The sequence below is a fragment of the Poecilia reticulata genome, linkage group LG6 (genome assembly GCF_000633615.1).
Source record: "Poecilia reticulata strain Guanapo linkage group LG6, Guppy_female_1.0+MT, whole genome shotgun sequence".
NCBI classification, from domain to species: domain Eukaryota; kingdom Metazoa; phylum Chordata; class Actinopteri; order Cyprinodontiformes; family Poeciliidae; genus Poecilia; species Poecilia reticulata.
Window position 1 is genome coordinate 24,884,328 of NC_024336.1, and position 16,296 is coordinate 24,900,623.

Below are 16,296 nucleotides of genomic sequence, written 5' to 3' on the forward strand. Positions count from 1 at the left end.
CCCAGCGTCTATCACACCTCCTCCTTCCTACTTCCGTAAAATCCTGTTTGTGCTGACATGAGAGTACAGATCAACCACCACCAAATGAATGACTGCATTAGATTTTAGTCTCCCTGAACATGTTACTGAGCAATCGAATTCCAATTTCCTCTGCACGGCAGATTAAAAGAACTTTTTGTTACTTTTAATGAACAGCCATTAATTCAATGAAAAGTGTGAAATGAGAAACATACACAGGTTTTCCACTATAAAGGACTTTTTGGCACGCGAATGAACTTTACCGCTTTTAAAATTACATTTAGTACAACTTAGTTTATTTATTTAAAGGTTTCCTTGATTTCTTAGTAACAGCCACAAATTATACCTAATGCTTTTATATGTGGATGCACTTTGGCAGTGTGGTCAGCACTGCTGTCTTGCAGCAAGAAGATCCTGGGTTTAAATACCAGTCTGAGCTGTTTCTGCATGGAGTTTGCGTGTTCTCCCTATGCATGTGTGAGTTCTCTCTGGGTTCGCCCCACAATCCAAAAACAGAAGTGTTTGGTAAACTAGTTACTTGAAAATGCCCTTAGGCATGAGTGTGTGAGCGTGGTTGTTTATCATGTGTTTCGTGGTTTTACCCTGTGATGAACTAGCAATCTGTCTAGTGCGTACTCTACCTTTTGCTCCCTGCAACGTTTTTAGGATAAACAGGTATACACAACGGATGGATGAATTTTCATGCATCTCAAAGAAGGAAAAGCAAATGTAATGTAAAACTTTTTTTATTTTTTGGAATTATTATTTAAGGAATAAGTCTGAAATGTAGACTGTAAAGCATTAGGTAAAGTTATTACCCTCAGCATGGATGGATTTGTGATGAGTGTTTTATTATTCCTTTTAAACTTTTATTGTACAATGAAAATCTAAAACACGATAAGTTGCAGTTATCTTGGGGAGGGGAAGGAACAGAAGCACTCACTCATTACGCATTGCACATGTAAAAGATAATTCAACAAAATTCTAAGGATATGTAAAGTTACCCTCTAATTTGGTTTTATTTTGGGTTCTGGGCACACGGCTTTTATCTTATTATGCTATATAGGTTATAATTACATGAGAAGACCTGAATACTTTCTGGGAACTCATGAAGAGCACATGTAGGGAACATGTCAGTACATGACCCAAATCTCTAAGCATCACTTCCTTCACTGAAGTTCCCGCCTTCATCAGTTAAGACAGGAAAAAAAATGTCAATAGTCTTAAAGGTCATCATCTATGTGATGCATTATTTTCCTCTGAATGCTTTGTGTACCTTATCTATATTTCCAACATTGTGGACTGTATTATCAGATGAGCGTGTTTTCCTCCTGGGCAGCACGAGGGGACTGAACTCACCTGAAGCACCAAAGTCTCCGAAGAGGGTGTTGTCTGTTTCCTTAGCAACCAGGACAAACATTGGCTGATCACCAGGTCAGAAACAAACAACTTTTGCTGATTTGTTCCTGCAGGTCAGTGTTGATCACCTTGATAAAAGCCAGAGTGCCCACATATCTTTGTTTGGTGTGGTGAGCCCTCCACCTCCCCAAAAACAGGTTTCTGTGGTACTGCTCTGTGCACTTCAATATTTGGGTTTCCTTGCTCGAGGCTGTACCAATAGACTCTTCACCAAAACAAAGAACAACTTCTACAACAAGGATCATCTCCCCTTCCTGAAACGAGTAATATTCCCTGTTGGAATCACATGTGGAAGCAGTTTCAGAAAAAACCTTTCCAGCTGCTGGCCTTATGCCATCTGGTTTAAATGATGAGATGAGTCAAGCCCGTATTTACAAATCGTCAAATTAAACACAAGAAGGTAAACTGAGCCTCGCATTACAGGGAGCAAGCAGGGACACCGTTGTAAACGTCAAATGTGTAGATCCAGACCCAATTTTTCTGCGTGAGCATTCAAATTTCTTTTTTACGTGTTCAACCTTTGAAACAGTACAACTTTTGAGACAGCTGATCATAACAAGCAGGGGCCAGCACTGTGAACAAACTCACTCCTTCCCTTTGAACATGGTGCACTCTAGTGGCTTCGGTTGAGAACTGTCCTTGTCTCTAGTGTTTCTTTTCTGCTCGAAACAGGTAGTGCTCATTGCATTAATGTTCTCTTAATGCTTCAAGTGAAACGGATTAGCAGAACAGATGCAGAAACAGCTGATGAGAGATTAAAATATGCAGAAGCATTTGAAAAAAATTAAATCTTAGAATAAATCTGGGTGAAAATCTGGGTGTTGCTGAATTATTGAATCCCAATGAATCGATTCACACAGTGGCAGTTCTTGCATGAATAGTCCCATAGATGAGCATCTTTTTGGTTTTCAGGAATAAGGGTTTCAGATATTAAAAAAAAACAAACAAACAAACAAACAAAAACTGTTTTTACAACCCTAATTGCTATGGTAAATTATTCAGAAAAAGTATCAAAGTTATGAATTAGAAGATATCCAAGCCATTTGTTGCTTGATAGAGTGGAACCAATCAGTAACTAAAAGACTGAAGTAGCACAAAAACATCAGAAATAGTTAGAAGACAAAAGAATTTGAAAAAAGAACAAATAATCGAAGGTTTAGTCGAGGCTGAATGTTGCAATAATCAGGACGTGATACAGGGTGCATCTGCTAATAATTAATATGAGGCAGGCGTATCAATCATTAACATAAAGCTAGGTAACAGGCTAAGGGTTAATGGAAAACAAATTCGTGTGGATACATTTGGTAGGAGGTTTCTTCAGTGCTAAATTTATGTCAGTTTTGTGTTGCTTAAAAAAGTTTTAATATGAAGTTTTTGACTCTAACGTATTAACTTTATGAAGTTTCAGTTTACTGACTGAGTTTTCTGATCATCAAAGTCAACTGTAAGGCAACAGAAGAACTCAAACCACAGACAATTTGACTCATGGAAAAGTAAAACCTCAAGTCTGCATGACTTACTTTGCAACTGATTCCATCAATATTTAAGTCAATGGTGGCAGTTTACACAGCAACGAAATACAGTCATGAAAATTTGAATTCAATTACTCACACCATTTATTTCACATAACCACAAAATGCCAGGTTAAATGCAAAAGTTCACTTCTGTTTAACAAACTTTGTTTATGTGTTCGCAGGAGTGGCCTATATATTTTTATGCTGCCACATGTTTCAGTGAATGTTCCTCCCTCCTGTGTGTCCTACTCCTCACTGGGCCTAACTAATCTCCTCCACTGACCAATGCAAAGCCACTGACAGATAATAAAGCTCATCTGTGCCTGCTTACAAGGAGAAATTGCGCATTATCTCTTATGAGACGCATTCAGATGCGTTCGACACACCCAAACAAGGAAGTCATCTACCAGTGGTTTGCATGCAGTGCTTGTGATCATTGCCAAAGGGGATCTGAGTACAGCAGGTACAGTTGTTTCTCATGGCTCATAGTGATTGACAGTGCAGTCAGGAGAGTAACCGTCTCCTGTTCGTTTTTAAATGCTGCACAGCTCTTCTTCAGAAAAGCTGTTGATAGCTATCATAACATTGTAAAGCTCAGACTGTCATTTTATTTTACTTCATTGGGATTATATGGCAAGCCAGTGCTAAAATATTGCATAAATGTAAAGTGGAAGGAAAATAAGACATTGTTGTTACGAATAAAACAAATTGAAAGAGTGGCATATGCATTTGTATTCAGTCCCTCGTTAGTTTAGACTTTGTAGAACCATCTTTCACCAGCTGCAAGTGAAGAATGTCTCAACCAGCTACATACATCAAGAGGCTGACATTCTTTCTTAAATTAAAGCTCACTTGAATGGATGTAGAGCCTTGCTCAAAATACTCAATTAGATTATGGACAGAACTTTGACTGGGTCATTCTAACAAACAGGTTTTGATCTAAAATATTTTTGATCAGTGTCTTTCTGGCAGGTAGAACCTCCACTCTACCATGTTTTCTTCCAGTATTGCTCTGTATTTCGCTCCATCTTTCTCTGCCCAGCTTCCCGATTCTTGCCGAGGAAAAAAAAAGGCCTCAACACAATATTATGCTGTCACCAGCATGCTGCATTGTGGGAATGTCTATCCAGGTTTTCCTCCACATTTACCATTTTGCATTTAGGGTAAAAGGTTTCATGTTCGTCTCATCTGATCAGAACACCTTTACGTCTCACTGTAGAGGTAAATTCTTATGGCTATGTCTTGGAAAGGTTTAAGTTATGCCATACTACTCCCACGTTTTTTTTTTTTAAAGTAACAGACTGAACAGTGCTCCTTAAAATATTAAAAACCTGGGCCATGGTTTTCCAACCTAACCCTCAAAAAAATGTTCACAGGTCCATATCTGACCGGTCAACTCAGTTCTTTGGTCATAAGCTTCTTTATTTACTGTTGTTCTCTAATAAACATCATAATACTAAAACAGGCAACGATTTTCTGATTATTGTTTATGAATGGTGTTTGAAAAACACATGTCTTTTTCCTTCCACTTCAAAATTTGTTGTTGTAAGATGACAAAATGTGCAAAAGTGATGTGGTGTGTGATGATCACTGTCGCATCGAACACAACTGAATGCTTCTATTTTCACTCAAAAGATCATTACAACGTGTGTCCAGCAGAGGGAGTTGTCCAACATCTACTTTTTCAACTGGAACGTTGTTTCTTCTGAAACATTTTAAATGACATTAGTTCTACTTTTTAATCTTGGTTTTCACATTCTCACAAAGGCTATAAAGGAGCGCTGGTGAATACCATGCATATTTTGTTCACTTGGAGCAAGACGAACTTTGAACAATACTCAGTAATGAGCTTCTCTCTGTCCATGCTACTCGAAAGCAGTGGAATTTGAACATGTTGAAACACATGGCAACATAATTTAATACAACGCATCAGTTCAGAACATTTTAGCATTTTTGCTAACTCAGTACAGCTACTACAGTGGAACTGCTTTTGAGTATCTGCTGTTCCCTGCACCCTGCTGAGTTCTTACTGTCTCCCCTTCCAGACACATGGAGCTGGGAGCCTCATCTGGTGAAACGACTGTCTGCTCTCGGCCAGTTAACACTGGCATCACAGCTTTCACGGCCCCTCTCAGCCCTTTTCAGCGTTGTGGTGTACCAAAGCAGATTTACCTTCAATAACCATTTATTAAATCTCTATCCATTAGACTCTGAGGCCTCAAGAGCTGGCTGCATTAAGCCTGATTATGGGATGCCTGGCAGAGGAAAAGGGTCTATGTGTCAAGTGTGTCATCAAGTGATTTATATCCCTGGCTGGAATATCTGTCTTGTCATTTGAGTGAAAGCTGCAGAGAGGGGAGAGAAGCACTCAGACCAGCACTGATGGAGAATTGTAGGCCTAATTATTTCGTAGTTTGAATTTAGAGGAGGCAGTCATGCCTCAGCTTTGTGGCTGAAGCTCATTGAGGATCCCTTTTCTGTGCTAAAGCTTTCAAGATGGACACTAAGGGCCAGGCTGGCACTTTTAAAAGATCCTCCCTGAAACGCAGCACATCTGGCTCGCAAAAGGTAAGAAGAAGCCTGCAGAAAACAGGCTATTTTCAGTGTTTTTAAAGTTGTCATCTGGAATTGACGTCGTCTGGTTTTAGTAACCTGCAGTCATTTGGAAAATTACTTTTACCTCTTGAACTTTTTCACATATTCTCATGTTACAGTCAAAAGTTTATATTACTAGGATTTCATGCAATAGACAAAAACACAGAAGCTAAAAAAATTGTAAAGTGCTAATCAACTCTGATCACATTTCATGTTTCTCCCGAAAACATTAATCAGTCAAATTTTATTTGTATAGCACTCTTCAGCAACAAGGCCTTTCAAAGTGCTTTAGATCATAAAAATACAAACACACAGTCAACAACATGACATTTTGCACATCAGATGTAACGTCTTCCTACAGCATGACGTTGCCACCGCCATGTTTGGATCGTGTGTTCAGGGTGATATTCAGAGTTAGTTTTCCTCAAAAAACAGAATTTTCCATGCAGTCTACAGAAAGAACCTTTTTCTTATGATTTTTCAGATAAGAGGTTGAACAGTATTCCATGAAATGCTCAAAGCTTGGATACCGATTTCCAACCCAATCTTGCTTAAAAGAAAAAATCCCTCAGATTTCTCCCTGACCTGCCTGCTGTGTTTCTACTTCTCCATGATTCTGTTTGTTCACTAATGTTCTCTAACAAACCTCAGAGGACGTCACAAAACAGACGTATTTATACTGAGGTCATGTCGCACATATTTACTCAATTTACTAACCGATCGACAGCTGAATGGGAGTTTGTTGATCTGAGTTTCATATGAGGTTTTTTGAATAAATAGGGCTGAATTTAAAAAAAAAGGCACACTGCAGCACAAAACACTGGAATCCACATATGATCACACTTGTTATCACACCATGAAAAACAACAACAACAAAAACATGTTGACTCTTTCACAGAAATGCAGGTTTGTTCAGGTTATATGGACAGAAGTATGGCTATAAGGTCAGTATTTTCATCCAAAACCCATCTAAAGTCACCATTAAGTGGTGTTTAAAACTGAGCATCTAGTTTCCCCTGAACACAACTTTAATCCTTTAAAATGGTCTCTCTGTGGAGTCATGACAGATTGCAGACTCTTTCTAAACTCTGCTTTCATGTGATTAATACGCTTCAGTTCACATCATTGAAAGCATGAAGGATCTAGCTTGTATATTTTTCATGAACTAAGAGAGAGCAAATCAACAATTAAGCTTTTTTTTTAATTTTTTTATTTTTTTTACCTATTTTGTGGAAGAACACAGTAGTGCCAGAATGCTACAAAGACCCATCATGTGGTATAGAACTATGGTTCATTTCAAGCTTTTTGGATCATTCAGTCGATGTCGAAAACTTAAACATCAAAGGGTAGCCGTGATTATTAGACATTAATGAGAACAGACTATGATAAACCTTGCTCTTTTTGTGAATATTTTAGCAACCTTTAAATGTTTTGGTGCAACCAAATTAGAATACATTCCTCAAACTATTTATATGAGGTTTTTCCACTTGGCAAACTTAAACTATGCTCCAAAGTGAACAGTTCCGTGATATTAATAGTATCAAAAATCAACGAAGTACCACGTTCAATGTTTTCTCTGGTCACATATAATATTTTGGTTGCTTTCATTGTAGATTTAATTTTCTATTCCAAAATAACCGTAATTTATGGTGCTTCGTGGTATGGACCACAAATTCTTTTTCATCCTTGTCATTTAGAAATTAGGTTTAAAAAAAAGTCACGAATTAAAACAATGAGGGCAGATGTCGTGCTCGTTGGGAGCATTAGCCACAGGTTCCGCATCACCAAGCACATTCAGCTAAGCGTGCTCAGACTATATCACCATGTTGCCATTAATAAAATTAGGAAAGCGTTCATCTCTATTCATCCTATTCTGAGAAAAAGGTTCAGCTTGGAGTATGAAAGAAAGAAGTACATCCAAAACGCCTTTAGCCTGAGGGGTGAAATTGTGGGATAAATTTTTATGAACAAATTAATCGCTTCCATTGTTCAAATACACAAGGGCAGGACAGCCAGTGGAAATTTGATTAACAAACCCAGTGATTTTCAGCCTCATATGACTGTGTGTGATGTAAGAGTCAGGCTCAGGTCAGGTGAGGGCCAAAGAGCGTTAAAAAGCTTAAGGGCTCACATCTTGAGAGCGAGGTTTCACTGTTTCAGGCCGAGGCACAGCAGGCTCTTTGTGTGAAGAAAGCTCATGAAAATGAAAACAATCTTTAAATGTGGCAGCATTACAGAAAGGTTCCTTAATGCTAAATGAAAGCAATATGGTTGTTGTACTCAACTTTTATGAACTAAAATTATTTTGTTCTAATGAAAAATAATAAGAAAAGGAACTTTAAGATGAAATTTGAAGGTTTGCAATAGGATTAAACATTCTACTAATTATTAAATGTAAATCAGATTGGATTATCTGGAGCACATGACAAATTTGGATGACCCAATAAAGCATGTAGAAAAATCCTAATATAAACTCAATATTCACCGAATAGAAATAAGCATTTTTAGCATAGTCAAACTTTATATATACAGGTGTAAAATGCATTACATTTATGTATATTGTGGAAAACTACTTGTATGTTATCACACAAACATGCCCCTATGGTATTTATCTGAAAGCTGAATGAATACTGAACAGGAAGTTAAACTGATGCTCCATCACACACACTTTAACTACAATGGTGTTGTACATATCCTTCAGGAAAAGAGACAGGCTTTGTGTTCCAGAGATTAAAGTGCTTTGGTGGGGAATGTGTAAATGAACCTCGGAAACCAAAGTAAATATCTGGTGAAGATGTTGGCTGCAGCTGGTTAAAAGTCTCATTAGTCACAGTGAACTAATCGCATGGGCTAACGAGAAGAAGATTAGGTTTTTGGATGGACTAAGGAACAAAAGAGAAAATTTCTAGAGAAACAACTCAAAGTGTTAGGCCATAATGATCCTCTTTACATTTCGTTGAAAAAAAATTGGAAGGTTGTAAACCTGAAAACAGCATCTGTGCTGGGGAGCAAACAGGTGGCAGCATCATGCCATGTTGTGGTGGTGTTTTAATTGAGGTTAATAGTACACTTTACAAAATAATGGTACCATAGAAAATATATTATGTAGAGATACTGTAGAAACAGGAGCCAGGAAGTAAAAACTTGGCCCCGAGTTAATTTTACCAATGGACAATGACCATAACCATACAATCAAATTAGCTACAAAGTGATTCAAAGACAACAAAGGGAATGTTTTGTGCTCATTGCAAGGTCCTGATCTCAGTTATAGAAGATTTCTAGACAGGTCTGAAAAGTGTGTGTGAGACTCTATTCCACCAGTTTTGCCAAAAGGAATGAGAGGAAACCCCAGCAACCTACTGAAAGAAGCTTAAGGAAGGAAACCCAGAACATTTAACTCAAGTTATACAGTTTAAGAGAAAAAGAAAATTTATTAAAACGTCAGAATTTGGAGAATGTCTATCTCCGCAAGATTGGACTGAAAAATGTCCAATCTTGAGTTTCTAACACAATTTTGTCAAAGAATATAATATAACTGGATATTTTCAACAAATTACAGTTTTATAAATTATCTTTGTCATGAATGACAGTAGAAAAAGGACTAGTTATCATACTCTTCAAAATAGGAAAGAAAGGAGAACAGAGCATTTTGTGCTGACAAGCTGTGCTGACAAACCAACTGTGCCACGGCTGCACAGTGGCGCAGTTGGTAGAGCTGCTGCATTGCAGCAAGAAGGTTCTGGGTTCGATTCCCGGCCCCGGTCTTTCTGCATGGAGTTTGCATGTTCTCCCTGTGCATGCCTGGGTTTTCTCTGGGTACTCTGGCTTCCTCCCACACTCCAAAAACATGACTGTCAGGTTAATTGGCCTCTCCAAATTGCCCCTAGGTGTGAGTGTGGGTGCGTGGTTGTGTGTCCTGTGTCTCTGAGTTGCCCTGCGACAGACTGGCGATCTGTCCAGGGTGAATCCCGCTTCTCGCCCGGAACGTTAGATGGAAATAGGCACCAGCAACCCTCCCGACCCCACTAAGGGACAAGGGTGTAAAGAAAATGGATGCAAGCTGTAAGTTTGTTAACAAGTAGTAGCTAGCAGCAGAAATTTCATGTAAAAAATTTAATTACACTGCTTAAATTAGTTTTTTTTTTTTTTTATCTATCTCCAAAAATAAAAACCACTATCTAGTTTCTCTGAGATTGGCTGTAATTCTCCTAAATGTTTACATAAAAGCAAAATAACAACTGAAAACTGCTGCGCACTTACCCATATTTTCATCATTTTCCACTTAAAAGCTTTTTTCATAGGTGATAAATACGCCTTATCAACACACCAGTACAAAAAGACATATTGCGTACTCAAAATTCTGTTATTTTTTGTTTTTATGAGTTCATTTATTTCTGCCTTTCCATCTTTGGGGGAAAAACAGCAGCTCTAAAACATGTCTCATGACTCCTCTGACTCTTGGGGATAATCAGCGACATGTCGGACTCGTGACGCCTAAATGGATTTTCAAACTCTGGAGGACAATGAGTTCATTTACAAGCAGGGCCGTCTTAAAACAGCCTGCCTCACAGCGGGAACCAATTTGCCAAACCAAAGTTTCAAAACTGGAGAAATTTAAAAATCAATGCAAAAATCTTCTACCCTCAAGTCAATCCTTGTAAAAGAAAGCTTTTTATGTGTCCAGCACATTTATTACAACTGTGTTTTCTTTGTGCCACAGCTCATTAAGCTCTAACTCTATTGCCAATCAAAGCCTTATCTTCCACTTCAGTGGGATCCCGATAGCAGCTTGAAATGAATCGTTGCAACTTGTTCAAATGGCTTTTAGGGGTTTAATGGTGCAATTGTAGCTCCACTGAAACAAATTAGCTGCTAAGCTGTGGGTCAGGAGACCAACACCATGTGATTTCAATAAAAAAAAAAAAAAAAGATGAGAATGGATGGCATGCTGCCTATGTGGCCTGTATGTGTTTGAAAATGTACAGAAAATCTACAATTTGTAAGTAAGTGAGGAAAAAAGTTATGGAGAAACATGTGAGGGCTATTAATGGGGTTGGGGGTCACAGTTTCAAGAGAACAAAATAATTCTACGTACAACCTATAAAACTCTAGTTTTATAGTTTTTAATATTCATCTCTTTCAACAAACAAGAACTTATCATGTTCAACTTGCACAACTTTCCTTTTGTTTTAGGCAAATATCTTCCCAGAAAAGCATGCGTTCCAGAATGAATGTTGGGTTTTGTTTCGACGCTAGCGTTAAGTCTCGACTACTTGCTTGGTGTGACACAATCTGTTCCCGCGACGTCTAAATTCTCCAGGGTCTTTGCTGGTTAAGCGCTAAAGGCAAGCTCCTAACGAGGGCAGCAGTTTTGCTGGCCGACTGGATTCTGGCTTTAGTTGCTGTGGTTAATGAGTTTAAATAAGCTGAAATAAATGCGTAATTACTCGCCAAATATCCCCTGCTGAAAATGCGCTTTACTTTTGCTGTGCTGAAATGAACAATGGCTTAAACTTGAGCAGGACAAAAAACAGGTGAACTCTGTGGATGTTGGGGTTCTCCCACGCTGTATTTTCTATCGTCAGCTCAATCAGGCTCCAACTGCTCTCTTTAGCCATAAAAGGGGCTCGTATGAGAGTGTTGACAGAATACATTTAATGCAGAACTGCTTGAGGTTTTTAACCAGATTTCACCTTCTTTTGCCATGGTTTAAGCACATTCTTTGTAACACAAAGTGAACAGGATAATTAAAAAGCCTGATTGTTTTTTTTAACAAGTTAACAATCGGAAAAGGCTGGTGTGGATCTGTGTTTAGTCGGCCATGTTCTGTTTGTAAAAGAACAGGGCGACGAGTGGTTGTAAGTTGAGCAAATGTGACCAAACTCAAGGGGTGTGAATAGATTTGCTATTTTTTTCACTTCTCTCCATAAAAATGTGGTGTGTGGAAATAGAGATTAACTGCAATTAGCATTGACTGACCTTGCCCCCGTCTGGAAACGAGTCATTCTTTAACAAGGTGTCCCACAAAAGTATGTCTGCATCCAATTCTCCCAATTATGCAAATGAAGTTGAAATCAAGGGAGATTGGAGGGGGGCAGGGGGGCTGGTAATGACGGGGGTTGAAGATTTTCAGATGAAAACCTGAAGAGTCTCTGACCAACTAGTTTAGGCGTTCTGTGCCGTCTTCCCCAGACACATGCACAAGATCATCCACAAGATCATCCACAGAAGTGCAGGGGGAAAACAAAGAAATGAGGTTTAAGCAAATTGGGAGATTAGGGGCTGGTTATCAAAGTAGATTTATTGTGCCTTGTTTCAAGCCAAGGATGAAAATACCCCGTGGGCATGCAGAAGGGGGTCATGGGACTCCCAAAAGGATTACCTTGAACTGGAGTCATGGGACTTGGGCGAACAAAGACCTTGCTCACATGCTCATCATATTAGGCTGCCCTCATAAAGTGAAGAAGTTTCATGTCCAGTGGGATTCAATGGGAGAGCTTGGCAGGGTATGCAGCACGAGAGGAAGGCTCAACCAAAGGAGCAGCAGACTTCTCTTCACGTCTCAAACCCTAACGTGTTGTAGTACCGGAGAGGGGGACTGTAAGGCTACAACAGAGGGCTGCATGTAAGTGAATTTACAAATCTAATTTATAACAATATTTCATAAATACCTAATAGACTGGGAGGTAATTTGCTCTGCAGACCCTGAAGAGTGAATTCAGACGAGTTAAATATGAGCAGGCAGCACAGCAGGAGCTCTAGTTGTTTAATGATGCATGATAAGACTGCAAGCCAAGACGATTCAGAGGGAGAGAAAAATAAGATGGAAAAGGCAACAGTAAAATACAACGGGTTGCTGATAAGCAGGCGAAATGCCTTTCGTTTCAATGACAAAAATAAAACTAATAAAAGATTATGTTTCCACTGGTTTAGAAGACCTAAACAAAGTGTGGGAAGAAACAAACTAAAAGGCTCAACCTTTTACATTTTTAATACATGTGAGTTTGAGGTGAGAGCGGTTTGTGTCTGCAGAACTTATGACAAGTCACAAGACACCAGCAGAGTTTGTGCATGGCCTCTAATTCATTCTCATGTGACTCAGTTGGATATGCTTTAACATAATTTAATACCTTTTGTTCTGCCTGAATTTTTATTTCTAATTGATTGGACGGTATGTCAGCAGATTATTTAGCAGATTTGACTGGAATGCAACTGTTCTAAAAAGCTCTCTGGGAGGGAGCTGGGGGGGCTGAAGAAAGATAGAAAGAAAACATGTGTCGTGTTCTGGGAAACTTTGATCCACCCTGGAGAACAAGAAATGTGTGGGATTCTTCTTTTTTAACTTGTATCAAGTTCTCACTCTGCAACATTCTGCGCTATTAAAAGAAAACGGACTGGTTTTCTTCTAAGCTGGAGCCACTGGATCGAAATCCACCACTAACTATATTCACTCTATTTCAGGCTGAAATATTTTCCCCTGTCAGTTATTTATGCATTCTTTGCACATTTCAAACTATCAGCATCTTTTAGCCAGGGATTACAACTAAGAGGATTTGGAAAGTGCAACTTAAATTCAGACAGATCGCTGAGGCTGATCTCCTGGGGAAGCAATGATAAAGCTCGTAATGCTCACGTAGGTTCTGTCATGTTTTGTCTTCGCAGGCACAGAAAGCTTGGATTGAGAGGACATTCCTGAAAAGGGAATGTGTTCACATATTTCCCAGCAAGGACCCAACCAGGTAAGAAAAAAATAACAATAAAAAATAATTTTGTGACATGTCAGATTTTCAACAAGGATTTGCAGTTATTAACAAATGTTTAGATCAGTAATTCTTAAATTTGGTGTCATGGAAAAGGAAGAGTGTGGTGTTAGGATTCTTCACATAAATTCAATGATATCAAACAATGTTTATGCTGTAAAATAAAAACAGTTCTTAAGAATTAATAAAATTTAATTATTTGCAGTTGATCTTGTTCAGAAGAGTTGAATAGAATAAAATAAGAAATCTTGTCCATTGTAACTTTGTTGGTCAGAAGCTGATATGTAATTAAAGACATTAATAAAAGACAATGAATCCTAACCCTCACCCATAATAAGAATTCATATCTATCTAATCTATCTACATACTTCTATTTTTTGTTAGAAATATGTTCTCTGTAGTGTGCAATTGGTTTTCTAAATTATTTAGTGCTCATTAAGCTCAAAGTACCGTCATTGGAGATTTTACAAAACGTACTTATTGCCTGGTGTGCTGCTGACAAGAAGTGCACATTTTTCAAAGAACATGAAAAAAGACACGTTCAGGAAAAGCCCGTTTTAACCAGGTCATTTCTCTCACAAGTCTTTGAGGGAAAAAAGTCAAAGCATTTCTTAATTCACAAGGAATGCATCTGCTGCAGATGTGTCTGTGGTCAGCTGGTGACGCAACACGTGGCCATCCCTCCTGGTGCCAATTCCATAGCAGAGGCGACCCCACTGGTGCAAATCGAGACACCGAATGATAAGTGGAGTGTGGTGAAGCACACCAGGACCTACCCTACAGACTCTTATGGGATCATTGAGTTTCAGGGAGGAGGATTCATCAACAAGGCGATGGTGAGTGACTTGAGATGTTCCCCATTTGTCACGCAGCTTAAAGCAAACACAACCAAGTGAAATGATTTTCTTCCACAGTACATTCGCGTCTCTTATGACACCAAGCCTGACAACCTCCTGCATCTGATGGTGAAGGACTGGCAGCTGGAGCTGCCTACGCTGCTCATTTCGGTACATGGGGGTCTCCAGAACTTTGACCTCCAACCCAAACTCAAGCAAGTGTTTGGCAAAGGCCTGATAAAAGCGGCCGTCACCACGGGAGCTTGGATCTTCACGGGCGGAGTGAACACAGGTTATTCTAATGCTTTTACCGTTCACTAAATAAATACCAGATTGTGACATTAGAAGATTACCTTGACTCTAAAATGTCATTGCATAACACCTCTACTGTAATTTCCTGAGGGAAGAGGTTTATCAAGCACATTGTCACAGATTTAAGCTCTATAATTAGAACCATTGCTTGGAAATTTAGCACAAATTGCAATTCGTGTGGATTTTGCCAAAGTATGTCCCATGACAAAGCTCCGTGAGGTTTCTGGAAAAAGGTTTTATTCATCGTAATCTGTTTTGCTAATCTTACTTTAGGCGTGATCCGTCACGTTGGGGATGCCTTAAAGGACCATTCATCCAAGTCACGAGGGAAGGTGTGTGCAATAGGGATTGCTCCTTGGGGCATCTTGGAGAACAAAGAGGATCTCATTGGAAAAGATGTAAGAGCAGAATTTCTTTCTTTCTTTGTTTCTCTGATAGCTCTGTTTGACAATTTTCTCTCCATTGCTTTTCTAGGTAACCAGACCCTATCAATCGATGGCAAACCCATTGAGTAAGCTGGCAGTGCTCAACAGCAGCCATTCTCATTTCATCCTCACCGACAACGGAACCTGTGGGAAGTATGGCTCTGAGGTCAAACTCCGCCGACTGTTGGAGAAGCACATCTCCTTGCAGAAGATCAACACTCGTAAGCAGGGGTGGATTCAGGAGATCTTGGGCCTCTTGGCCAGAGATTATGTACATGTCCCAGTGTGGTGCATCCAAATTATCTTAGATTTGTAGTTAACTATTATTTTTTAATGTCTTTAGCCTTTGTCCATATAAAAAAAATTCTAAACACCTGTGTTCTGTCTAGAAATGTCATCCATGCAAAAACATTGACCTAGAATATTGTAACTATACAAAGCCTGAATGCGGCAATGTAACACTGTTACTAAAATACACAGAGATAAAAGAAGAGGGCATGGTGCATTCATCAACGCTGTGTTCTCACAGCTGGTTTGCTTGGGGATGAGTTTGAGGATTTAGATAAAAACCCAACAGACTGATAGAGCTCACACAAATGTGGGCTTATATGCAGAACTTGCGAGTGTGAGCGAGGTTCTTAAAGGACAAGTTGTTGGAGAGCTCCCCTGTGACCCGTGGGCTTCCCTTTGTCATCCTATGCCTGGAACTTCGATAAGGCAGGGACAGCAAAGGGATGCTCAGCTGTCACCACTGACTTCACTCCCTTCTTCCTCCATCACATGAAGTTCTGTTTCTTTTTCTTTAGTGTCTGAGTTGACTGGTTGGACAAACTCTTTGTCTTTGTGTGTTCCAGGTTTGGGTCAGGGTGTTCCTCTTGTGTGTTTGATAGTGGAGGGAGGTCCCAATGTCATCTCCATCACCTTAGAGAGCCTAAGGGATGAGCCTCCCATCCCTGTGGTGGTCTGCGATGGCAGCGGCCGCGCCTCAGACATCATATCCTTCGCACACAAGTTCTCAGAGGATGGAGGGTGAGGTCTCAGATAATTCGTCTCTCGCAACGCCTTGGTGGCATTCTCGGGTCAAAGAAGTTTTAAATATGATTTATCAATCCTCTCCTGAAGCCTGGTTAACGATGACGTCCGAGACCAGCTCTTAGTCACAATCCAGAAGACGTTTAATTATAGCAAAAGCCAGTCCCAGCAGATCCTGCTCATGGTAATGGAGTGCATGAAAAAAAGGGAGTTGGTGAGTAACAGCGGAGGTATTATTCATGTTTGAAATCATCTTTCATGTGGGAATATTGTGTGTTTGTCACATAATAAACATTTCTGAAATCATCCAGTGTCCATTGTCATTCATGCATCCATTTCACTCATCTGTGTATATCTCCATTAACAGTGTGAATAAACAAATAAA

The 16,296-nt window shown here is 39.4% G+C and overlaps 1 protein-coding gene across 3 annotated transcripts; it reads left to right on the forward strand.

Moving 5' to 3' along the window:
- The first annotated feature begins 3,315 nt into the window (after positions 1-3,315).
- LOC108166378 (transient receptor potential cation channel subfamily M member 1-like) lies at positions 3,316-16,217 on the forward strand. 3 transcript variants are annotated; one of them, XM_017305472.1, is made up of 9 exons: positions 3,316-3,414; positions 5,440-5,519; positions 13,209-13,285; positions 13,947-14,142; positions 14,221-14,434; positions 14,728-14,852; positions 14,929-15,100; positions 15,734-15,908; positions 16,002-16,217. In XM_017305472.1, exons 2-9 carry the CDS (start codon positions 5,448-5,450, stop codon positions 16,156-16,158), a joined length of 1,188 nt encoding a protein of 395 aa, XP_017160961.1. In that variant the 5' UTR covers positions 3,316-3,414; positions 5,440-5,447; the 3' UTR covers positions 16,159-16,217. The 3 variants fall into 3 exon arrangements, with proteins under 3 accessions (XP_017160961.1, XP_017160962.1, XP_017160960.1); XM_017305471.1 differs by lacking the exon at positions 3,316-3,414 and adding an exon at positions 5,019-5,343; XM_017305473.1 differs by lacking the exon at positions 3,316-3,414 and adding an exon at positions 5,017-5,343 and having other exon boundaries at positions 15,734-16,095.
- The last annotated feature ends 79 nt before the right edge of the window (positions 16,218-16,296 follow it).